This window comes from Pelophylax lessonae (genome assembly GCF_965119305.1).
Source record: "Pelophylax lessonae genome assembly, chromosome: 6".
Classification (NCBI taxonomy): domain Eukaryota; kingdom Metazoa; phylum Chordata; class Amphibia; order Anura; family Ranidae; genus Pelophylax; species Pelophylax lessonae.
Window position 1 is genome coordinate 254,473,301 of NC_138773.1, and position 25,335 is coordinate 254,498,635.

At 41.9% G+C, this 25,335-nt stretch overlaps 1 protein-coding gene across 1 annotated transcript in view; it reads right to left on the reverse strand.

Moving 5' to 3' along the window:
- The window catches only part of MYO3B (myosin IIIB), a 597,729-nt gene that overhangs the window by 366,853 nt on the left and 205,541 nt on the right, over nt 1-25,335 (reverse strand). Inside the window, exon 9 of the mRNA XM_082260313.1 lies at nt 1,464-1,529. Coding sequence (XP_082116439.1) covers nt 1,464-1,529 — 66 coding nt within the window. The remainder of the gene's footprint in view (nt 1-1,463; nt 1,530-25,335) is intronic.

The following is a 25,335-nucleotide window of genomic DNA, read 5'->3' on the forward strand; positions in this document are numbered from 1 at the left end:
CACTAGCAATAGAATTCTCTCTCCTCAACGAGCAATCATTTTTGACACAGCGAACAAACAGTTCTTGTTAATGTGCCCAAAAGTCAGCATCAATGCGTCTCTCAGTTTTACCGCTGTCCAAGCCTCATTCTCAGTCCTGCAAGCTGTCTTTCCATATGAAACACAAGGTGGTCACAAAGGACGCAGACAAAGCCCAGTTTAAGAACATCCAGGTGGGAATGTAGCCCAGTGTCAACCTGCCTTGTTATGGGCCATACACACTATAAGATTTTCTGAAGACTTTTTCCTTTAGACTTACCAAAACCATATAATATGAGGTCAAACCTAAACAATTTCAATTTGTATGCAATCTGGCAGGCCCTTGCACTACATAGAAAAGGTAAATCTGAAGGAAATCTAACCACAAAAGTTGGATAGTGTGTATCCAGCTTTTGCTTACAGGCTACACTACCCTTTGCACAGATATTTCCCAATATACATTGACAATGATGCCATCACATTGCTGATACAACAGTCCTTTTTCTCAGACCTAAAACCTGTCTTTTAGATCAGGGACAGCAGGGAACACAACCATCGTAATTTCTGGTTGACTGTTCTTTTTTTTGTTTTTTTTTTTCAAAACCTTATTTCATTTTAAGAAAACTCACATAACGAATGGAAAAATTGTCAAAATATATCATTGATTAGAAAATCATAACATTTGGAAAAAGAGGGTAGTCATGAGCAGCACACAGGTCGTTAATAGAATGTTCTGGGAAGCCCGGCACTAAAGAGTCTCTGCACACCGTGAGATTTATTTTTTACCAGGTGTGAATGAAAAACATAGCCAGAGAGAGAGAAAATAAAAAATTAAAAAAGAGAAGACAAAACGAAGAAGAGAAGGAGAGAGGAAGAAATGGAAAGAGAAGAGAAAGAGAGTAAGAAAGAAAAAAAAAGGGGGGAGGGATGTATGGTGGGGGAGAGTAGGGGGGATCCAGTCAAACCCACGACCCCAACAGTTCCAGCCCCTCAGTACAATCTCCAATTAGGATAAATTAATTCAGCAAGGTCTTGTACTCATCAGAGTATACAAATTCGTGCCAATAGAACCACTTTTTGAGGAATTTATCCCAGGGGCCTCTCTCAGTGGCCACCAGATCCTCCAACTCATTTATTCCAGCTAAGCTTTTCAACCAGACGGCTATAGGTGGAGCCTGAGCCTGTTTCAAAAAGAGCGAGTTACAGCTTTTTGCCACAGTAACCAAGAGAGGTAAGATGGATCACCTTGGTCGGCTGTTTTTTTAACAAGGTTTTGAATTTGAAAAAAGTTAAGGATTACCATAAATAAGAACTTCTTAGGGCTACCCTATTTTGACACCCTAGAGAAGATATGCTCAGTTTGTAATTGGACATACATTTACAAAACCAGTTGGTTATTAGATCATTATGCAATAGTTTATACATTTGAAACACATAGTACTTACTGTGCAATAAAGTGGCTGAATCCTCTACACCATTGTTCTGGATGAAGAAGGGTCGGTGGTGGGTTCCTAGCAAGAAACAGAAATGTAATTGTAAACCATTAAAAACATACATAATGCTGAAAAAAATATGTAGCACCCTCCTAGGTAGCTGCTAGAGAGAGAGTATAGTTTTTGGGTCTTTCTGCTTATCAGAGATTGCCAGGTAAATTTGTGTTGCTCTCTGCCTACCAGGGAGCAGGGTTCATTAGTGAGGTCAGCTCATGGTGCTCAAGTGCAGCTCAGCTTGTCTGAAATGTTTCACAATGGTCCAACAGGGAGGCAGTGGGAGAAAACCTGACAAATGAGTGCACAGGCATTTGTTACAGCCCTGGTGATTGGCAGAGGAAAGTGCCTCGGTAGATGCTGGGTGACTATAAATGCCAAGGGCACATGTGCTCAGGGTTTTTCAGCTTGAGAGTGGGGGTGGCTGCCCCTCCTCTGAAACAGCTGTCATGCGGCCTCAGGGGGTTGACCTGAGGGCCTGAGAGTTAGAGAAAAACTGAACCCAGAGGTCCTGCAGGGCTGATTGGAAGGAAGACACTGGAGAGGATCTGATTCGGCAAATAGTGAGTACAGATCTAAGAGGGCCTCCCCCTTCTGCTAGAACAGTCAGTGGACGGGTATCAGTAAAGGGGATGCTAGAGGGTATTCTGAAGATAATGTAGTTGCATCACGTCTACTGCTATAGAGTGAGGCCAAGTGAGAGCTAGCCTCATCTACTGTGAATAGTTAAAGTTGGAGTATCACATTATTCCCTTCTCCCATCCAAGTTCCACAATAAATATAAAACCAAATCCCCTGGACTGTTTATTGAATAACGAGCAACTGGGGGAGTAAGGATGAATGTGTGAAATGTCCCTAAATGACTGTCTGCAGGTAAACAGAGGGAGACCCAAGAAGTCATCACACAGCAAGCCCTACGGGGACAGTTCTACAAATATATAAAATTATATGTGTATATAGAGACTGGTGTTGCGCAAACTCTGAAGTATATATGTGAATCGACAAATAATAATTTTATAACCTGCAATATACAGTATATCATAATACAAAAATAAAATCAGATATACAGTGAATAAAAATAGCGCAGTCCATTTCAAAAGTGCAATCAGTAAGGTGAGGAACAGTTCATTCTTCAGCGGTGATGTGACAACTATAATCACTTGATTCCACATCAAGTGCTTCTTGTGTGAATATGTGTAAATTAAATGGTGTACTTTTACCTAATTGTGACACCTCTGTGCTCCCAGAACTCTCACCTTAATGAGTAATCAAATAATCCTTTTGATTACAATACTCAGGGCGATGTTCCACCAAGCCTAGCCTAGATCCAGGTCTTTCAGATGTGTTTAGGAAATCCTTGGTAGTGGTCCCTTTAAAACGCCATCCACCACACTTAATACATATGTTAGGGTAAAGCAAAGTAACCTCCCATAGTGTAGTAGATTTAAATAAATGTTTTTTTTTTTTTTAAATAGTAACTCTTACATTCAAATCGATAAAAAAATGCCTAGTTGTGCTAAAACATAAAGCAGCATGCAAGTCTCCGACATCACTTCCGGTCCGGGATGCCCTGTGCGTTACGTCCCGTCTCCTGACTTCATCAAGGGAACCCTATTGGTTGTGTTAGATGCCATTTATCTAGTGGAGACTGGAAATCGTGCAGCAGCCATTTTGTTGTAGTTTCTATTGCTAAAAATTTAATTTATAATTTGAATTTAAAAAAGTCAATCATTTTAAAAAGCCTTGTAATACTTTCTGCATGCCTATTCTGAAGACTTTTCATTATTTCCTGTCAATGTCAAATATGTCAGATAAAACAGGAATAAAGGAAAGATCTCTTGTTTTCAAGAAGGAGTAACTTTTTATAATAATGTTATTATTATGAGTGCCTGTGATCCTGTGTAGTGTGAAGGAGTTGAGGAGCAATGTTTTATTTGTTCCAGAAACAGATACTTTTTTTTAAGAATGAATTATTTTTTTGATAATGCTAATAATATAATTTTCCTCTTGATCTTGCAAAATGTGAATTTGTGTTTCTTTTTTTCTACCTCTTAAACAAAGGAACATAATATAATATTCTCCCCATGGGGTACCATCATTTTGCCCCATGTTTAGAACAGTGCCACATGTACCAACAGGACTGATAATGAATATCCAGATCACTATAGAATACTGATCGCTACAATACATGAAGCTCTTGCTAATGTACTCTATCCCAAGAGATCTATACACAACAGAATGTCACTATCTCATTAGTTTCACAGATTTGGTCCAATGTGATACATGCTGAGAGATACAAAGTTATTGATCGATGTCATATCTGTATCTTCTGTACTCAAGCTCATGGCACAAAAAAATGAAAGGTGAAAAAAGTCAAAAACATTGACAGAAAGGCTGTAAAATGTTTTAAATGAATGTCCACATTAAAAAGATGTGTACATTTTATTTAAAGCCCAACTCCAGGATATTAACAACCCCCTCACACCCCCCTCTAATAGGTAAATCGATGGGTTTGGTTTTACTTTAAAATAGGCATTTGGATTTTTTATTTTTTTTCATACCAGCGGTTAGCTGGTATAAAGAAAAAAAGGGATTTTTGATTTACCCTAAAATTAATTTCTCTGCGTTCATTAATGGACACATCTCCTTAGGATTCTTGACCATTGGGTTATACTGCCCCCTACAGAAGCAGGACACTGGGCAGAAAAAAGAACTTGACTACGCCTATAACCAGTCCCAGATGGTATATTCCCCCTCTCTGCTATAGGTCCACAGTTTTGTTACAAGCAGTGTCAGAAGTATTACAACTCAACAGAGGGGTGGGTGCTGTGTTCATCAATGAATGCAGAGAAATGGATTTTGCGGTAAGTCAAAAATCCCATTTCGTCTTTCCTTCATTGACGGACACAGCTCCTTAGAATTCTTGACTATTGGGACATCCCAAAGCAGTGCCAAACATGAGGGATGGGACAACAAAAAATCCCAAGGCTAAACAATAGCCAACCAGGTAACAGGAGCTCAACAAAAAACAACTGGAGCCCACCTGAACAATACACCCCCAAAGAGGGAACAGACCCTCTAAACAGCAGCCTGCAAAACCTTGCGGCCAAAGAAAGCATCCGCAGATACCAACATATCCACTTTATAAAATTCTGTTAAGGGGGGACACACATGACCAGGTGGCTGCCTTGCAAATGTGCTCCACTGACGCCTGATGATGGAAGAAGCACTAAGCGCCCAAGTAGAGTGCGCCATGATAGGGAAGAAGGAACCTGACCCCTGATTGAAAAGGCTTGAGTCACCGTCTGTCTGATCCATCTTGAAATGGTCGCAGAAGAAGCAGACAGCTATTTTCTTGGCCCATCCGTTAGCACAAACAGTGAGTCTGACTTCCCAAAAGACTCCGTAGCTGCCAGATAAACCCAAATCACCCGAACCACATCCAGGGCATGCAACGCAAATTTCTTAGGATGTTTGTGCCTGGGACACAGGGAAGGCAACACAATGTCTTCATTCAAATGGAAATCAGAGACTTCTTTAGGAAGGAACGACGGACATGGGTGAAGAACCACCTTATATCTGTGGACCACCCAGTAGGGGTGCGACAAGATAATGTGCCAGTTCCAACACCCTATGAGCAGAGGTGATAGCCACCAAAAAGGCCACCTTCTGGGACAGCGTAAGCAGGGGAATCTCCTGAATTTTTTCAAAGGGAGGCTTCTGGAGAACTGAAAGCACCAGGTTCAGATCCCAGGGTGGTAGAGGAGACCGCACCGGTGGAGTCAGATGTCGAACCACTTGAATAAAAGTACGCACCAGGGAGTGCAAGGCCAGGGGTCATTGAAAGAAGACCGCCAAGGCCGACACCTGGCCCTTGATGGTACTAAAGGCCAATTTCTGCTCAACCCCTCATTGAAGGAAGGTCAAGACAGGAGCCCGCCAAAAAAAAAAAGAGTGACGGTGAACCCCATCGACTCACACCACGAAACGTACGCTTTCCATGTAGGGTGGTAGATCTTCCTAGGGGTAGACTTCCTAGCTTTCAGCAGTGTTGGAATCACTGACTCGGGGAAACCTCTATCCTTCAGCACCTGGCTTTTAAGAGCCAAACTGTCAAAGCCAGTGACTGTAAAGCAGGATGGAAGATTTGCCCTTGGGACAGCAGATCCTCCCTGAAAGGCAGTTTCCAAGGGACCTCAGCGACCAGCTGAACCAGGTTGGCATACCAAGACCAACGAGGCCAGTCCGGGGCCACTAGAATGACCGGAATATCTTCTGCCATGATTCTGCGCAAGAGCCTTGGCAGAAGCTTGAGAGGAGGGAAAGCGTAGATCAGACGACACTGTCCCCATGGGGCCACCAGAGTGTCTGTGGCGTCTGCCAGAGGATCCCACGACCATGCCACAAACCTCTGAACTTTTCTGTTGAGCCGGGATGCCAACAGATCCACCTCTGGGGTGCCCCCCTGAGACATATCTGATGAAACACGCCTAGGTGAAGGGACCACTCCCCTTCGTCCAACGCCTGCCGACTGAGATAATCTGCCTGCCAGTTTTCCACTCCTGTTATGTGTACGGTGGAGAGGGCCATTCTGCCCACCATAGAATGCTGACTACCTCCAAAGTTGCCAACACACTTTTTGTTCCGCCCTGGTGATTGACATAAGCCACCGCCGTGGCATAGTCTGACGCACTGGAAGCCCCCGGAGATGACCCATCCAGTTATCGGCCTGATCGCCCAGAGTTACAAGGGGGCGTGACAACCTTGACAACGTCGTAATGACGAAACGCGTTGGGAGGAGCTAATCCAGCGTCACCTCGTCATACCCAGAAGCCCGAGGTCGGTCATCTTTTTGGTGGATCCAGGAAGACTGAACGCCTTAAGCCTCTGGTGCAACACAGCAATTATATGCTTGTCCTTTTTGTTTGTGGGTGAGTGCAATTCTTATTATTGTTGGCAAATAAACTTGTCTTTGGCGGTATTACACTATGGGCTTGTCCCGCGCTTTAATTTCCCACTCCATATTGCTTCTGTGAGAGAGTTTCCACCAAACTTCGGAAGGGAACCAGTGCTGGTATATACCCTGTGGTTGAATTCTACCTGAGCTGTCACGTTGGAAGCAGGCTGCAGTAGTCCTTAACTACTCGCTGTGCATTTCCGTTTTCTCTCTGGTAAGAGACTCTGTGTGGTGGATGGGATCACAAGCTGTTTGTCATCATATCATTCACCAGGGTGGAAGTTTTACCATACTACCATCTGAATTGAACTTTATCTGAATATCTGTTGGATCATTTACCTTTTGAGTGGACTGTTCAACGTTTTGACACTAGTTATATCTGTATATTTTACATGTTCAACTGTATGATCCTGATAGATCAGTGCCTTTCATTTACATTGTTTTGACACTAGGTACATCTGTGTAACCCACACATTGTCAACTTTATGATCCTGTCAGATCAGTGTTAACTATTTGAAGCATTTGACTATTCAACCTTTTTCATATATTTTAGCGCTACTCCCTTTGTTTTTATCTTATTCTTACTTACCAGGAGTTTAGGAGTATGCTGCTTTTTTAGGGGCGCAGGTATATTTTATATCATATCAAGTTATTTTTTCTGCCTTTTGTCCTACTCCTGTAGGGGGCAGTATAATCCAATGGCCAAGAATCCTAAGGAGCTGTGTCCATCAATGAACGAAAGAGAAATCCAAGTGCCCATTTTAAAGTGAAACTAAACCCATTGATTTAACGGTTTCCCAAAACAGCTATATCAAAGGCATGCCATGAATGATAACTGTCAAAGGTACTGCTCTCAACTGAACTGTGAAGCCATCAAATGGCTGGTGTCCTAACATTTTACATGTGCAGCTAAATGGTAACTGCACATCAAACAGAGGCCAAGATGGCAGCTTCCTTGTCTCTATACGATAAGGGGGTTTAGTTCAACTTTCTTTACCTAAAGCCACCGTCACATGACAGTCTTCTTCTCTTCTGCTTACCTTCAGGGGTCCTTCTTTGGATGCCCACATCACTACCTGCATGATTTAGATACAATATGTCCTATTGGTGGAGGTGAAACTTCCCATGGCCCGATCCGCTCTCATAGGCTTCATGAAGCAGGAGAGCTCATGGGGCAGAGAAGAAACCAGTACCAAAGAAGATAACAGGTGGGGAAAAATCCCTAGGAGAGGAATTTAATTTGGCTTCTAGTGAACACTGACTTTGATCCATTACACTAACCGATAGCTTAGGAAGAGATGTTTTGAATAAAGACTGAGGAGTAAGAAAATTGATGCACAATGAATTTTCCAAATTTCATTTGCACCTGGAGTTGGGCCTTAAGGAAACAGGGGTAGACATATGGACAGGATTACCCAGTAAAGTGACTCTACCTAAAAAATATATATATGGGGCTGATTTTCAGCTGAAACAAAAGATAAAAAAGAGCTATTGTTCTTACCTAATAAAGTGGTAGCTTTTATTTGCTGAATTTGATGACAAGCACCAATTAGGCAAAACTTTCAGATTTTTACTGTGATTTTCCGTCACACTTTTTTGTTATTTTTTCTTAGTGCTGACACTTTGATCCCAGGAGACCAATAAATGTATGCCCATCCAAGTATGGGTTCATTTAGGCTAAATGGTTTTTGGCCTCTGCAGATTAAATACAGTGAGGTGCATTTTTGCTCAATCAGACAATAGTTAAGCTGGGCATGTATTATTTGGCAAATCACCTTAAGTATGGTGATGGCCATTTGTGCAAACGCTTTAATTGTAATGAGCAATGAAAAGAAGAGTTACAGTTTCTCTATAACATAAATGGGGAAGGACTAAAATTCCCATTACCTTTGAGCAGCTAAAAAATATATATATATAAATATGAATATATATATATATATATATATATATATATATACACACACACACACACTGTACACTACAATTTAAAGTGACACTAAATTCTGGTTTTAAAAAAATTCGATTCAAGCATATATTCCTAAAGAGGAACTTCGCTACCCTTAAGCTTCAGCCCCGACTCCCAGCGCTGCCATCTTTTTTGGTCTGGTGCACACACAGATGTCCCAAAGGGCTCTGCCCAACCTTTGGGTCCTAGAAGACCCTGCGACACACCTGCACAGATGTGGGGGCAAGTCAGTCATGTGTAAACAAGCCAATTGGAGTGTTGAAATTCCCATACTGGTTGTATATTCGCACATGCACAGGAAACCCACACATGTACACATGTACCACAGGGCTCTGCCAGGACCCGAACCCCTGAGACCCATCTGTTCATGTGCAGAAATGGGGGGGGGGGATGTAATTTTCGCCTAGCCACAAAAAAAAACCTTTTTTTTTTTTTATAAAACCAATTAAAAGAAAAAAGTCCAAATGTGAGAGAGGGAAGGGGAAGAAGGGAAAGAAAAAAAAAAAGTTTTAATTTAGTGTGAAAAGTCTCTTCCTGTTGCCCCATCTTGCTCATTCCCAAGATGGACCATGGACTATGGGATTTGTAGTGTTTGTAATCCACAACCAACATGCACTGCTTATTCCAAAGCACTGAGAGGGAAAAGGAGTGGTTTGGAAGTTGATGAAGGACATTACTAGGAGGGAGAAAAACACAATAAGAAACGATTTCACGAAAAGTAGATTACAGTGCCATGAAGCAAATGATGTGTATGGATTATTTTTATTTCTTATTTATTTGTTCTTATTTATTTATTTATATATATATATATATATTTTTTTTTTTTTCTTTTTTCTTTTTCCCCCCTGTTCGGTTGAGAATGATTTACATCATGTCATTAAGCCAACTAAGACATTTTGATGTATTTGTAAATCAGGATTAAGTACTCAGAGGAGCATTTAGTTATGGGATTATAATTATGATATGAGTTGGTTTTACTACAATATAGTTAGGTTTTGTAAGATAAAGTACTCTGTGTAGCTATAATGTTTGATAGATATGAAATGTTTGATATCTATATTTCTAACATTAACATGAAATACTTGGTATTATGTTATGTGGTATTAAGTAAGAGGGTTCTGGAGAGAATTTTTGTCTTCCCTTTTTTCTTGTGTTTACTTGTATTTTCTAATAAAATAAGATTGAAAACTAATTATTTTTAGAGAATAAGGATATCACTTTAATAAAATACAACCTAGTGACATATGCAGTAAGTGATATGTAAACAAAACCATATTTAAGGTATAAATTGGCTGAGAGACATAACATTTGCAGTAAATGTGCAGTTTCTTTGCTTGAATTGCACTTGGATTTGGCAGTCTTTAGCAGAATTGGCCATCTGCCCACTCTCCATACAAACATCTGTGGAACAGATGAAAAGACTGAGGTTCACTAGGACCAGCAGTTGGTAAGTCAGGCAGCTATTTTCCTGCTCTTAACTATTAAACTCACAGTGCATACCAAGCAGATCACATATCACTGGGAACAGCATTTGTAGGAAATTCAGAAGAGAGGAAAGGACCGGCTTTGCCCCTTGCAACCATTCTGATTTCAGCAGTCGTTCAAATGAGAGTGTAATAAGAATATTATGATTACTGTGTGCTACATAGACGTTTTGTATTGATCACAAACAGGCAGAATTTTGTTTAATATAAATAAATAAATTTGATTTCGGAACAGTCATTCAATTTTCTAATGGATAAACGGGTTACACTTGAACATTGTTTCAAACAGCAATAAGGAAAAAAAATTGAAGGAGCAAGATGGATATCTTTTCTCGAATGAGCGAAATTCTAACAGTGAATGTGGTTTTCGTTTGGAAAACTGCATTCATTCCAAAATTGATTATACAATATCCATATCATTCATCTTTAACCACCGGAAGATTTTGCTGCTTAATGACCAGGCCCTATTTTGCGATTCGGCACTGCGTTACTTTAACGGACAATTCTGCGGTCGTGCGCCGCTGTACCCAACCGATGTCCTTTTTTTCCCACAAACAGAGCTTTCTTTTGGTGGTATTTGATCACCTGTACGATTTTTATTTTTTTGCGCTATAAACAAAAAAAGAGCGACAATTTTGAAAAGAAAACAATATTTTTCACATTCTGCGGTGATCTGCGATTTTTTGCAGGACTGCAACAATTTGGCAGACAGATCAGACCCCTAACTGACATTTTTGACACTATTGGGGGTACCAGGGACATTACTACAGTAATCAGTGCTAAAAATATGCACTGTTACTGTAATAATGCCATTGGCAGGGAAGGGGTTAATACTATTGGTGATCAAGGGGTTAAATGTAAGCCTAGGGGAGTGATTCTAACTGTGGGGGGGTTGGGCTTGTGAGATGACCATAGAGACATGCGATCCTGTATAGCAGGATTGCATGGTCTCTGTGATCATCTCAGGGAGAAGGACAGACGGCTGTGTTTACATCAGCCGTCCGTCCTTCTCTGTCAGCGGGGGGGGGGGGGGGGATCGCGGGTGCCGCCTGTAACACGCACTGGCTTCCCCGCTGACAAGCGGGGGCGGGAGTGCACTGCCGGCGGCGCGTGCTAGCCCCCTAGCTCCTCCCAGGCGAGCGCCGTACATGTACAGGACTTTGCCTGGGAGAGCCGACCTGCCGCCGTACAATCTTTTAGCTGTAAAAATGCTCTAACTCTGAAAAAAGCTGAAAAACTATGCTAAAAAACACAAGAAAACACAGCTATTTGACGCTCATCAGCTTTTTTTAGCCATAAGCTTTTATGGGAGTACAGTTTTGCAAAAAAAAAGCCAAAAAATGCTACAGCTAACATAACGCTGAAAACCGCTAAAAAAATGAATTCTACAGCTACAGCTTCCTACAGCTAATGCTACTGGCTTTTTTATAAGGTCCAGTGTGTATGAGGCAGTACAGTTACATTGCTCCAACTTGCCCCAGGCACCATTCAGCGAATGCTATGCATTTTCTGAATGAGTGCAAAGCCTTCTCTGATTGACGGGATGGAAAGGCAGGGAGGTGACATCACACCCCTAAGTGTATTTTTATTGGTTTGTGCAAATGTTATCGCGTCTACAAACTAGGGGAAAGATTTATTTCATTTTTATTTTGTTTCATTTTTTTTTTTTTACTAGTAATGGTGGCGATCTGAGATTTTTAGTGGGACTGCGACATTGCGGTGGACAGATCGGATGCCTAACTGACATTTTGGGGGACCAGTGACATTACTACAGTAATCAGTGCTAAAAATATGCACTGTTACTGTAATAATGACATTGGCAGGGAAGGGCTTAACACAGTGGTGATCAAAGGGTTAAGTGTGAGCCTAGGGGAGTGTTTTCTAACTGTATGGGGGATGGGCTTGTGAAATGATCATAGAGACCTGTGATCCTATATAGAAGGATCACCACTGTTCTGTGATCATTTCAGAAAGAACAACAGTCTTCTGTGTTTACAACAGCTGACCGTCCTTCTCTCTCAGCGGGGAGCGATCGCGGGTGCCCGGCGGCAATCAGTGCCACCAGTCCCGTGGATCGGCATCACCGCTGCCTAGTGGGGTTGGTAGCGTTCCCCAGTACCACTCCCGTGAACCGATGTACCCATACGTCGATTCGCGCAGCCGAGCCAGCCTGCCGCAGTATATATGCGATGGGCGGTTGGCAAGTGGTTAAAGAAATTGTTCATTCTGCGTATAACTGTATTCTATTTTGTCTTTTTATGCTTTGCCTATACACCGCACTCATTGTGCACTAATAATGTTTTGATTACATGTTTGCTTTCTTTCGAGTCCTGATTGGAAATTAGCTTGCTTATGTTACGTCCCTTGTTACCATGAAAGTACAATTGTAATAATAATGTGATAGCTACGTAATCATGTGTATAAAAATCTTCAATTGCACAGAATAAATAGAACAGTGATTTGGAAAGATTCTGAGCGTATCTTTTTGTGTTTGTTGCCTACTGCAGTAGATATTGTTAATTTAGAACCATTAATCAATATGAAGAAAGGATTCATAATCATATCATAAAGCCCCGGGTTAGGCTTTCTCCGGATCTCCTGTGGTCCCTCATTCCCAGACTGGATAACTCATGAATTTTGATACTGCTTAAGGTAGTGTCTCCTTCCTTTTTTATATACTTTCCAATTAATTCATTACGTAAAATAATATATTCATACAATCCATATTCTCACCCTTAGACATATATCCAAGCTCCTGATGAATGGACGGAGGTCCATGAAACGCGTCGAGCCTACGATTACTCAAATATTTTAGCGTATCATTATATTTTACATTTTATATTATGAACACACAGAGATTATGAGGTTTTATTGTACTTATTTATTTCAGAGAGATTCGCATGTGATCCGAGAAACATTGTATTGTATTGTATCTGCATTTGTCTGTACTAATATTGTACCATGCTATCTACCATATCTCTGTGTGTGTCTATGCAATTATACCCTCATATGTTGTTGTATTTTTTGCAATAAATTTCCTTGTCCAGTCAACCTCATTCAAAGTCCCACACTCTTGTTTTTATTTGATTTGATGAAGAAAGGATTTGTCTATCTATAAAATTTACAGAACATCAGGTGATACACGGAGATTAAACAAATCCTCCCACATAAGTTGTATATGTTTATCTGTAGCCATCTGTCCTGTACATCCAGTCAATGTCCATAATTTACAAAGGATCTCTCAGCACTGAAAAGCTTTGAAAAGCAGGGAGCGAGAAGCTCAATTACACTTGGTAGAGCTAAGTGAGAGCTGATTGGAGGGAAGGAACACACCCCCTTTACCCAGCACACAGGAACAGAGCTGAGGCTGTCAATGACAGGCTGTGTGCTGGAGCTCCCTCCCCTATCACCTTCTTACCTCTTGGTGTCAGGAAGAGTTGTCCGAAGTCAGCTACTTTAAATATTTTGGTAGTGTCACATGTGAAACAATGGGAGTAGTCTACATCCTGACATGTGCGTGCGGGACTTCCACATGGTCAGAAAGAGTCTCCATGATCATATTTATGACATATAGCCATACTATTTGATGTCTCTGGTAGCAAGACACTTTATTTTTAAACATGATGGTAAACTTGGCAGATTGCAAATTTGGCTTAGTTTGCTAGTCCCTGATGATGGGCTTCAAGGTGAATACAATAAATTAAAATCCTTCATTGTGAATTCAGATGGATTTGGGGTTTGGGGGTTAAATAAAAGTTGAAATTTTGGTCAATTTTTATGATCAACAGTTTTTTGTATAATGTTTTATATATTTTTCAAAGTTCTTTGGTGTATTGTAGTTGTTCATTTTTATGTTTGATTATTTCATTGTATTTGATTGCTACAACCAGCTGCTTTTGGTATTATTTGAATTTTTTGTAGTTCAAGTGTGTGTATCTTTATTATAGGTGTGGTTACATCTTTGGTGGCTGTGGTGATGTGGCGATTGGTCATTGGTCTCATCCTCCCTTCTTTTCCCACCTACAGGGTTGAGCCTACCCTCACAGCTGGCAATCCTCCCTTTGTCCCTCCTGGGGGAGTGTTTTTGGTGCCATCTGGCACTTGACATCATAGAATCATGTGCGTACTTGTGTTGTGACGATTAGTTGCATCATGATATTTCTATGCATCACTCATGATGCTATTTACGTGTGGGAAAGATGAGGTCATGCTTTTCCTGGTGGGCTTTTTCCTCATGGGCTTTTTCCTGGTGGATGTAATGAGCAGGTTGATGGGATGCCTTGGGATTAAGGGAATGGAATGGATTTTTGGTGAATTCCAGCAATGTTCCACACCTCCCTGGGTGCATTTTCACTCCTTATTACAGTATTGATAGGTGTGTATTGCCATGGGATTTGTGTAGCCTCTGAGGAAGTTGGGATATCAATGCAACCAGTCAGGCTTCTTTTTTCTCCTTCAATAATTATGATGGTGGCTTAAATAATGAAGGGACCTTCTGGCTCTATACTTTGAATGAAGATTTCTCCATCTGGAGTTCAAACACAGTGAGCGGACTTTTGCTTTCCTATATGGTCATCTGTGCATTTGGGCTCCTATTTTTTCCAAGGGTGGTTTTCTAGCCTTACATGTGATGTCTTGAGGGTCCCTGTAGAGATCTATATGTGAATGTCTATCTCTTACCACAATTTGCAGATTAAATCCACCTGTAGACTCTCTGAATACTTGGAATGTCAAGAGCTCCTGGGAAATGTATATAACATTTACATTCTGGCTATAACACCCCAAAGCGCTGAATTTCATCATATACACAGTGATTACGCTTGTGACATCATATTACAAGTGGATCTAAGGAGCCCATTTGAACCTGCTTATGATAATTGCTACATACTTGCTCACCATGAATGATAAATGAAGCGGGGGCGTGGCTAGGTCATGGCGGTGTGAGGACGTTTCCTTATGGTGCTCCCGCTCCCTAGCCTCCCTGATCGGCTTTAAATGCACATTTACCGGCTGTCATGAGCTCTTACAAACGGAGGAAGACTAAATCTGCCAAACCTGCTCCCCGGGTGACTTCCTCGGCTCCGATCCGTCCGTTTTTTCAGGAATCACCGGCTCCGGCACTCCGGGCGCTCGCACGGAGTCCACGTGGGGACTCCGATCCGGCCGCTGCCTCTTCATCCCCGGCTCCTTCGCATTCCATGGCCTCCCCGACTCCTCCGCGGATGTCCCAGTCCTCTCTTACCGGGGACTCAGGGGAGGACAGAGACATTTGGACATTGCTGCGATCCCTCCCCACCAAAATGGACATGGAGGCCCTGGTGGCTCAGGTCACGGAACAACACAGGAGGGACTTCCAGGCTCTGTCGGGAGAGGTGACCCAGGTGAAGGAGCGGGTGGCGTCTGGGGAGTCCGCTATTGGTGATCTACAGGCTCGGGTAGCCCAACTGGAGCGGACCCAGGCGGCCCACACGGACATTCTTGCAGAGCACCAGCTTGCTATGGAGGACATTGAAAATCGGAGCCGTCGGAATAATCTGCGGCTCCGCGGACTTCCTGAAGCTACGAGTCACGAGGATCTGCTTGAGACGGTCCGGGCCATACTTACCAGGATACTCCCGTCGGAACCCCCGGTGGTGTTGGAGTTTGACCGGATTCATCGGGCCCTAGGCCCCAAGCCGCAGGATGCTGATAGGCCCAGAGACGTGATTTGCCGCCTTCACCGTTATGCGGTCAAGGAGCAGGTACTGAGAGCTGCTTGGACGGCGGGCCCTCTGGACTTCGATGGGGCTACAATCCATATATTCCCGGATGTCTCGCGGGGGACCCTGACACGTAGGGCTATGCTAAAGCCCCTCCTGGAACGTCTCCGTGGTCAAGACGCTACTTATAGATGGGGCTTCCCCCTTCAGCTGGTAGTCCGCAGAAATGGATCGACATTTGTCCTTCGTAGGCACTCTGATCTCCAGGCTCTATTCCGGTTTGCAGATTTGACTCCGATGGCGATCCCGGACTGGTTGGCGAGGCTCCCGGAGCGTGACGCTCGGTCCCCTGGTGGTGGGCCGTCGCGGTCGGGTTCCGCTGGACGGCGCCGTGCCCCCGGGCTGAGCTCCTCCAACTTTTCAGTGGCCTCCCCGGAGGACTAAACCCGGACTGCCTTGGAACTGTGAGTAACCTTCTGGCCCCCTCCCTTGCTCCCAATGATAAATGAAAGTTCTTAGCAATATTTGACAACTTCAATGAGCCCTTAAATTCCTGGTATTGGCCCATTTGGAAAAACTTGGAACCAATCCAAGCTGCAACTCTTCTTTAAAGATTTTTGTTGATGACCTAGTATCACTGTGAATGAATCGTCTAATGCTATGACCATTCATTGTAAAATTAATGGTATTCTCTTCTTATGGGGCTCAAGAAACTTTGGCACTTTAATAATACTTCACTCTTTTTATATATTATAAGTATTTAGTAAATTCTATGATTTATTATTCACAGGATATGTGTATTGAATGAATATGTCATAACTTCATTTATATGCTATGTTTGGGATGTTCATACAGTATATACTTAATAATTATGGATCATTTAAGCCCCGTTCAGATATCACATTGCAGGAACGAGCGGTCCCGCTTGCATTGGGCAGCCCATTCATTTTAATAGGCTGCCTTATGGGAGTTTGTTCCTAAAAGAAGCTCCTGCTCAAGCTTAGCGGCAGAATTTTACCACATTTGGGGTGCCATTAAGCATAAGGGCACCCAGACACGTGTTGCACGTTTAGCTGCAATTTGCTGGCAGAATTGCGTTAATTCTGCCCGCAATTCTGAATTGCCTAATTGCCTAATGTGAACAGGGCACCAGGGGGAGTAATGTTTTAAATGGGTATACCTACATTATGTGCCTTCAAAGTGTGTTTGGACTTTTTAAAGTGAAAGCTATAATAAAAGGATGTTCACCAAGCGGCTGATTGCATATATATTTTTTTTTTATTATTATTATTTTTAATTTATATTGATATGACTTCCATTGTAGCCTTAGATAGGTTTGTGTATATAGCTTTTTATTTCAGTTTTTTCTACTTTGGGCTCTGGTGTTGAACAAATTAAACATTTTAACATTTCTCAATTTTTTCCGAATTTTTCTTATTTTTTGGTTTGTGGTTTAGAGGTCTGTTCATGCGTTTGTGTTACCCTACATACTCTGCCCACACTCTGCTGTGCCTGCCAGAGCATTAACCTTTATAAAGCAGTGCACAAACTTATAAATCCTGTATATTAGTAATAATATTAATGTAAAAACCATCGCTGCTATTTGCTATTTTGTTAGATTAAGACACAGTGGCTGGCTCTGAATGAATTTAACTCTGCTGAATTTTGTAGGAAATGTCAGATGGGCACAGATTACAGGCAGCAAAGCCAGTGCAGATGTGTAGAAAGCATGATGTGAAGATTAGTAGCAATGAGGCTTTCGGTAACTGTTTTTTTCCTGACCTTTTTGAGTTGCTGGTCTCTGGTGCCTGTTTAAAAATATTAGCTCATGTTCCAGGCAGGGCCGTTGATAGGGGGGGGGGGCGAGCACACAGGGGGGGGGGCACACAGAGAGGGGGATTAGTGATGGACAACAAATACAGAAATCTTCCTCCAGCACCTGAATCTGATCTGTCCCTCTCCCTGCTATCAGCTTTTATCTGTTGCTGAGAAAGAGACAGTCGTCCCTCACTAATCCCCCTCCCTGTGTGGGCCCCCCTCTCAGCACTGGCTCTAATGTTATCTCTGCTCAGGAGTTCATTTGTAACTTTGTTTCTCTCTCTCTGTCCCTCTGATCACTGAGCTCCAACTGCCCAGCCTGTATATTTTTCTCCTCTCATCATAATTTTTATTTAACATTGTTTTTTTTTTTTTTTTTTAGATTTAGCAGGAATTATGCGAGTTATGCTATATTTGCATCTGCTAATAGTGAATTTGCTGTAATTTTAGCTAAATATATCTTTAATATTTTCTTGGGGGGGCCCTGCCAGGTAGTCTGTACGGGGCCCCGTGATTTCTAACAGCAGCCCTGGCTCCAGGACTGAGCTAAGGTTACGTTATTTAACCATTTCCTGTCCAGTGTGCATATATATACATCTTGGACAGTAGGGGGTTATTTCGGGATCATGGCTAAAATGGCAGCCATGATCCTGGTACCAATGTTTACAGCCGGCGATCAGCTTTCAGTTAAACGTGATCCTAGAAGGTCTAATGCCGTTCCAAGGCTCTCCTTTTCCTCCTGGGAGCCTGGGATCACTGTGAACAATAGGGCCAGCAGCCCATACAGATGGAAGACCATCCATTCCTCCATCTCCTCTGTGATGATACTTATCTTGCACCCTAGCATCTCGCTGCTTTCTGAAGATGACATTGCTGGGCCTCACTGTGAAATTACGGAAAAGCTAAGAATTTCAACCCAAGAATAAGCTCCAGCACTGTGCAGGAGAGCACTCTCAATTGGGATCTCCTGCATTCCATGGATTCTGCGGAAAAGCCCAGTGATGTAACCTTTGCCTTGGCAAGGCTGAAATCCAAAGAAAACAAAAAACAACTATTGTAATGAGACTGCCCCTATACGGCAAGGGTTAAATGCTTGTTTTTTTTCTAGGGGGGGGACATAAAAAGCAATAATACTTACCTTATCTGTTGCTTCTACAAGCTTCCTCCTAGCTCCATGACCAGTCCCCCCACTTTTCTGCTCTATTGGTCACAGGCACACGTGTGCAATGCAGAACCGGCAACCCAGAGTAACAGAGAGTGGAGAAGAGCACCAACTTCTATGGGGAGTCAGGGATAAGGTAAATAAAACAGCTTTTTTGTTCCCACTAGACAAAAACAAGCATTTAAAGGAGAAGGACAGCCAAGGCTCATTTGGCTGTAGTTCTCCTGTGGATCACAGGAGTGCAGTTCGTTCTGTACTCATGTGACCCATTTTCAGCAGACAGTGGGCTAAAGTCAGCTGTCTACTGACGTCACAGAGCCGGTTCAGGTTTGGGAAAGAATGCAACCATATGGTCGGGATCGGCCTACTTTTCGGCTGCTCCTGCCCCCTCCACAGCCCAGCGCACCAATGAGTGTGGGGGGACAGAGCAGAGAGCTGGTGACCGAAAGTCACCAGCTCTCTGCTCACGGAGCTCTGAGAACCAAGCAATCAGTTGTTTGATTGCTCAGTTCTCAGTCCTAGAGCTGGCAGGGGACAGATCCAGCATCGGTACGATGCTGCATCCAGCTAGGTAAGTATGATTCTACAAAAAAGAAAAAACATTCCCATATTTCTCTTTTAACCCATGCAAAATAGGTGGGGGAGCACGGTAAGGGTCATTTGTTATTATTGCTGGAGTTTAAGTTTTTCTTTTTGCATATTTGTAATGCTTTTCACTTTCCATTTATTATTTAGAAGATAGAAGGCTCCCAGATAGGCAGACCTGCCATTTTCACGCAAGGTCCACTTTAAAGTTCACCTTTTCCAGAAAAAAGGCCTATGTGGTCAAGGGGCCTCAGTAGACATTAAAAAAATGTGCACTTTTGTAAAATGCTCATTCAATTTATTGTCATACCTGTGAGCCTTGGGCCTCCCCCAGCAGCCTTACTGACAGGCTCCCAGTCAGAATCTCCACATTGTATCTTGTTGTTAGGACAAGAAAACCACTGGACACTCACTGCAGCATTACAGAAGTTAAAACCCTCGTTTTGGCATCCTAGCAACCAAGCAGGACGTTGGGGTTGCTGAGTGAGAGTTTTTCAACTAGGCTTCTGGGTGGGCTCAAGTTGCCAACAAGTTTAACAATATTATTAATGTATAACTAAAGGAAAAACTTTTTTCTAACTTTTGGATAGAATGGAGAGGAATTAGAACACCTCTCAATTTTTGTTGCTGTCTGTGACTCCATTAAGGAGATTCACTCTCTCTATTTTCCCTGTTTACAATTATCATCAAAATTGAATGTAAAAGAACTCCCAAATTTTGGGTTCTCCTCAGAAAAGTAAAGAAGGTAAATCTTCCAATGGGGACACCCTTAATTTGCAGAGATTTCCTCCAACTTCCTGTTTGGCTATGGGGCAGTAAGTGAAGGAAAATCTCCGCAATGGGACACAGATGGTTAAAAGAAAATCTGACAGGGGTTATAACCTTCCGTTACTCTATCAAAAATGAAAAAAAAAAGTTTTGCCTACTGTAAAGCTCTACTTTAATGAACATTTTACAAAGTAGTACAGTTTTTTTTTATTTTAAACCTACTTGAGACCCTTGTCTGCATAGAGTATTCTCTGGAAAAGGTGAATTTGGCCTTTAAGATGAAGCAAATTGACCACACCTTTACATTTCACCATAAAAGAAGAATACTCACAAACTGTGCATGTTGTATAAATTATGGTGCCAAAGTATTATTTCACATAGTAAACTTCACATAGTAAACATGCTATAAAAAAAAACAGAGTGTGCAAGAAGAAAGAGAAGGGAAAAAAAGGAAAATACCAGTAAAAAATAAAAGGAATAATGGGTAAAATATGAAGCCATTTATATCTTTGAAAATCGAGATGCAGCCAAAATTAGGCCAGTGCAGGACCTCGGGCAAACAGTATTTTTGCCCTTTTATTAATACAGTTTGCCTGTCCACCGCCACAAACTTAAACAGCCTCTATACCGTGGGAACTTTTTAATTGCAAATTAATTCAAATCATTCTACCAAAAAAGGCCACACTAAGTTCTAATTAAACCCACATGCCATATGACAAATAAAAATTATACACCTAAAACAGTTTTGGTTTCTGGCAGACTTTCTTGCTATACTCTGCAAAATTCAACCTCCTTGACTCCAAATTGCCCTTGAATTAACAGATGTTCAATTAACCAGTCAAATAAGCAGTCACATTCCATTTCTTCTTTACATCTTACAAAAATGCTAACTCAGTGTTCAGTAACTTCTCTGTATATCGTCCCGCATGCTTCAAACTAAACTTTTTAGCTGCAAATGAAAACTAAGCTAGAAAGAACAACTGTCAGTGATTACTACCAAGAAAAAAACCTGAATTATCAGGAACTTTGAAAGACACGTTTCCAGACATGGCTCCAGTCAGGAGCAAAAGTTAGACTGTGTGATGGATGGAGGAGAGATGGAAAGGGCAATGGGGAGGTGTCACAGTTTCAGTCCTGAACAAACACAAGATGCCAGCAGGGGCTTTGACCATTAGAAATCATCCATAACTAAAATTAAGGACTTATTCTGAGACTTCATAGCAAAAAATTTGATGGGCTTACATCAATTGCATGTGGATTATAATCAGGGGCAGACTGGCAACTTTCAGCCCAGGGGGAAAGTACAAACCAAAGGCCCATGGTGCGGCATCTTGGCCCCTCTCCCACTCTCCCTCTTCCCGTCCTCCTCCTGCCCCTTATTCCATGCTGAAGCCCTGCTCCAAGTACTCTCTACTCAATCCTGAATCTGAGTTCAAAACCTGGCCAGCAGAGGGCAGTTGGGGGGAGCTGGGACAGTTGAGTTGAGGCTGGCCAGGGGAGGAGAGTCTCCAGTGGGGCATGGAACCGGCCTCTGCTCAGACAGTTTAAACCATCTAAAGGCCTGCGCTGTCCTTGTCTTTATCCCGCACTCAGTAGGTCAGTGGTGGGGACTTTTTACTTCTCTTCACCACAAATCCTTTAAGCATGTCTGTGGCAGAAGTGGTGCAGCCTTTTTACAGAACATTAGAGTGGCCCAGAGGGCAATTGCCCCTCTGCCCCCTGGCCCAGTCCTCCCCTGATTATAATGTAGCACATGTAAAGACACAGTTTTTTATTAGTGGATATAGTTTGGAAGGGTTAAAAACATTGTTTTTTATTTTCTTTTTTTTATGTCCTAGGCGACAAGATTCATTCCCAATTTGTCCTCCTTACCATAATCATCAAGACAGAAAGTGAGGGGCAATCCAAAATTTCACAGTTGTCATTACAACACAGTGACAACTATCTAAAATAGGAACTTCTTTACTTTATGGAGATTTCAAATTTCTCGTAGTGTCCCCAGAACAGTAAGTGTATGGAAATTTCCTCAGTGGGAGATAGACAGCAAACATTTTCACAGATAGATTTATTTTCCTATCCTATCCAAAGCAAAAAAAAAAGTATGTATATAAAATAAATAAATAAATATATATATATATATATATATATATATATATATATATATATATATATATATATATATATACTTTGTTAATTTGTTCATTCAAGGGCCCTGACCTACTTATACTCACTTTCCCTGTGCTACCATGCTCCGTAAGGTCACATACTTCTAGGTTTGGTCGTGGAGGGGGATTGACTACTTTCCGTGATGCACCATCTGGGTCTAGCACCCAGATCCAAACACTGTTAAGTAGGGAATAGGAAACTTTATGAACCCTGTGTTCTGACACCATCCACCATGGAACCTACACAGGATTAGACCTATAAAGGAACAGTGCAACAGAGGAGGACATGGGGAAAATTAGTATAGGTCAGTAGAGGCTGGGCTTGAAAGAGACTTTGGACAAAATTACAGAATCTCTTTAAAATTAGTGGTCAGCAATAGGCAACATCCAATGTACTTTTTATTTGTTGTGTTTTAATAAATTCCCTAACACTTGTAGTCAGAGATGGGCAGGGTACAATCCATTATACCATACCATCAGGGAGGCATGTAAATTACCCCAAATTTATTCTGAAGCAGCAACGACCCGAAACATACAGGCCATGTCATTAAAAAACTATCTTCAGCATAAAAAAGAATAGGAAGTCCTGGAAGTGATGGTTTGGCCCCCACAAACCCTGATCTCAACATTGAGTCTGTTTGGGATTACATAAAGACACAGAAGGACTTTGGTGCAGCCTACATCCACAGAAGATCTGTGGTTAGTTCTCCTAGATATTTGGAACAACCTACCTGCCAAATTTCTTCAAAAACTGTGTGCAAGTGTACATAGAAAAATTGATGCTGTTTTGAAGGCAAAGGGTGGTCACATCAAATACTGATTTAAATTGGATTTCTCTTCTGTTCATTTACTTTCTATTTTGTTAATTGATAAAAAAAAAATATATATATATATATATATATTACCACTTCTATTTATGAAAGCATTTATAATTTACAGCATTTTTTCACTTTTGAACAGTCGTGTACACTGTAGGTCCCCACTTTTCAGCCAGCAGAGCTGCTACTATGTGACAAATTTTGAAATTTAGATAAAATAGCAAATCAATATAGATACAGATTTCAGGCAGAACTGACAGCTGATTCCATGAATTTTAAGGGAATGTATAAATGCACCAAAGGGTGTTCCAATATATTTTACTGGAGTTGTCCTTTAAGCCTGGGCAGAAATAAATTTAGAAGGCAGTGAACGGATGTAAAATATTGGCTATGTTCTAGGTTTATTTTTGTCTTTTAGTCAATTCCCACATATAAGCAGAAATGACTAAACATATTACACTTCTGTTGTACCAACAATAACGCTGGATTGTAAAGCGTAGCATCCAAGGTGCCGTAATTTATCCAGTGTCAATGTCACAGCTGGCAAGAGGAAATGTGTCATCGCTCCACAATAAGACCAATGGCACGCTCCATTGACTGCCATTTGCTTTTACATTAAGCAATCTGCCTAATTACATCCATTCGCAAGCTTAGAGTTTACAGCAGACAGAATGATATCGCTTTCGACCTCTAGACGTATTATAGTAGGAAACAGGGAGATAAAATATAACATTGCTCTGTATCACATTTGTTTTATTTACTTAGCCAAGCATGGTAATGTCATCTTTTCTAGGTATTCCAGTTACTCTGCTATGAACAGATTGTATAATCATGCCTTACAAAATAATCTCTAATAGACAAAGATTAGCCTAGGCTCACAAACACCTGTCAATGTAAGTGCATGGCAGCACTCTAGGCGAAAACCTGTGCGGGGTTTACAAGCGTCTGGTGCAATGATAGATTTAGTCAGGAAAGCATAAACTTTTGTAAACTATATGATAAACTATTCCAAAAACACATTTTTTTTGTCTTTGGGAAATATAATTAGGGAGCCATCTGTTGGGGGATGGATCTTCCAGAAAACAGTTACGTGCATGCACTATTAACTGTGCGACCGTGAAATGGTGGTAAATCCAGCACTCAGTGAACAATGCAGTCTGCAATACATCTGCCTGCATGTGTCAAACTGGAGCATCTATTCAACATAACACGAAGGGAAAATACAGTGGATCTGTATACAATGTTAAGGCAGACCTCTAGCCAAAACTTTTTGTTTTGGTTTGAAGACCTCTTTCAGATCATTATTGCTGCCTGTGATCCCCAATTGGAGACTCCTACTGGATTTATTTTACAGTGACCACGTAGGAAGGTAAGACAATAATATGGACACTGATAGCAATAAAAACCTCAAAGTAGTGATCGACCGATATCGGATTTTCGTTGCCGATACCGATATATTTTTGTACATTTAAAAAAAAAATTATTTTTTTATTTTTACACTTGACAGGTATTGTTGTGGAGGGATCTTGGGGTCTAAAAGACCCCAAACCCCTCCTCTGCACTTAAAAGAATTCAAAACGCCAAGTTTGGCTGTTTTGAATGCTGTCATTTTATAATCTGGCACCGAAAACCCGGAAGTGATGTCACAACCTCACTTCTGTGTTTTTACATGGAGATCCGATTAGAGCCGAATGCGGCTTTGATCGGGTCTTTTCTTCAGCGGCCATGCAGGTAGAATGCCCGGGTCTCCCGGTGGGATGGGAGACCCGGGCGAGCTGCGGAAGGCGGCGGGGGGGGGGGGACGCCCCCTCCCGCTCCTTGTAATGACAGCCGAGCAGCTTCTCAGCCGCATCGGTTGTCATTACAAGTCAGCCAACCATCGGCTATGGACGCCGATACCGGGGTGATGCCTCTAGCTGCAGGCATAACTCCGGTACAAGCACTTCCCCGAAATATCGGCAATATCGGTAACCTCAGGGGCCTATTCCGATATATCGGGGGAAGTGCAGATGGCCCCTCAATATATCGGCTGTGCCTACCTCAAAGGGATTACAACTCTTTCCTACTTTATCCAATGCTAACAGAAAAATATTTGTTTGGTATGAGGTTTTTAAAATATACTGTACATTTTGATACAACTATACATTTGTATCCTTGCAGAACACAAGCAAATATGGAGGGGTCCAAGCTGCTAGATGGGCATCACTAAAAGTTGAACAAAAGCCAAAACATTTTTCATAGCGTACAGGGAGGGGCAACCTCTGGCAGGTTTTTATTTTTTCTTGCCATCTGTGCCCCATTGGGGAGATTTCTCTTTATTTCCTCTCTCATAGCCACACTATTGATGCAAATAATTTCCTTTAATGTCTTCACAGTCAGGAGAACAAAACAGGCCAAACTGTTGATGG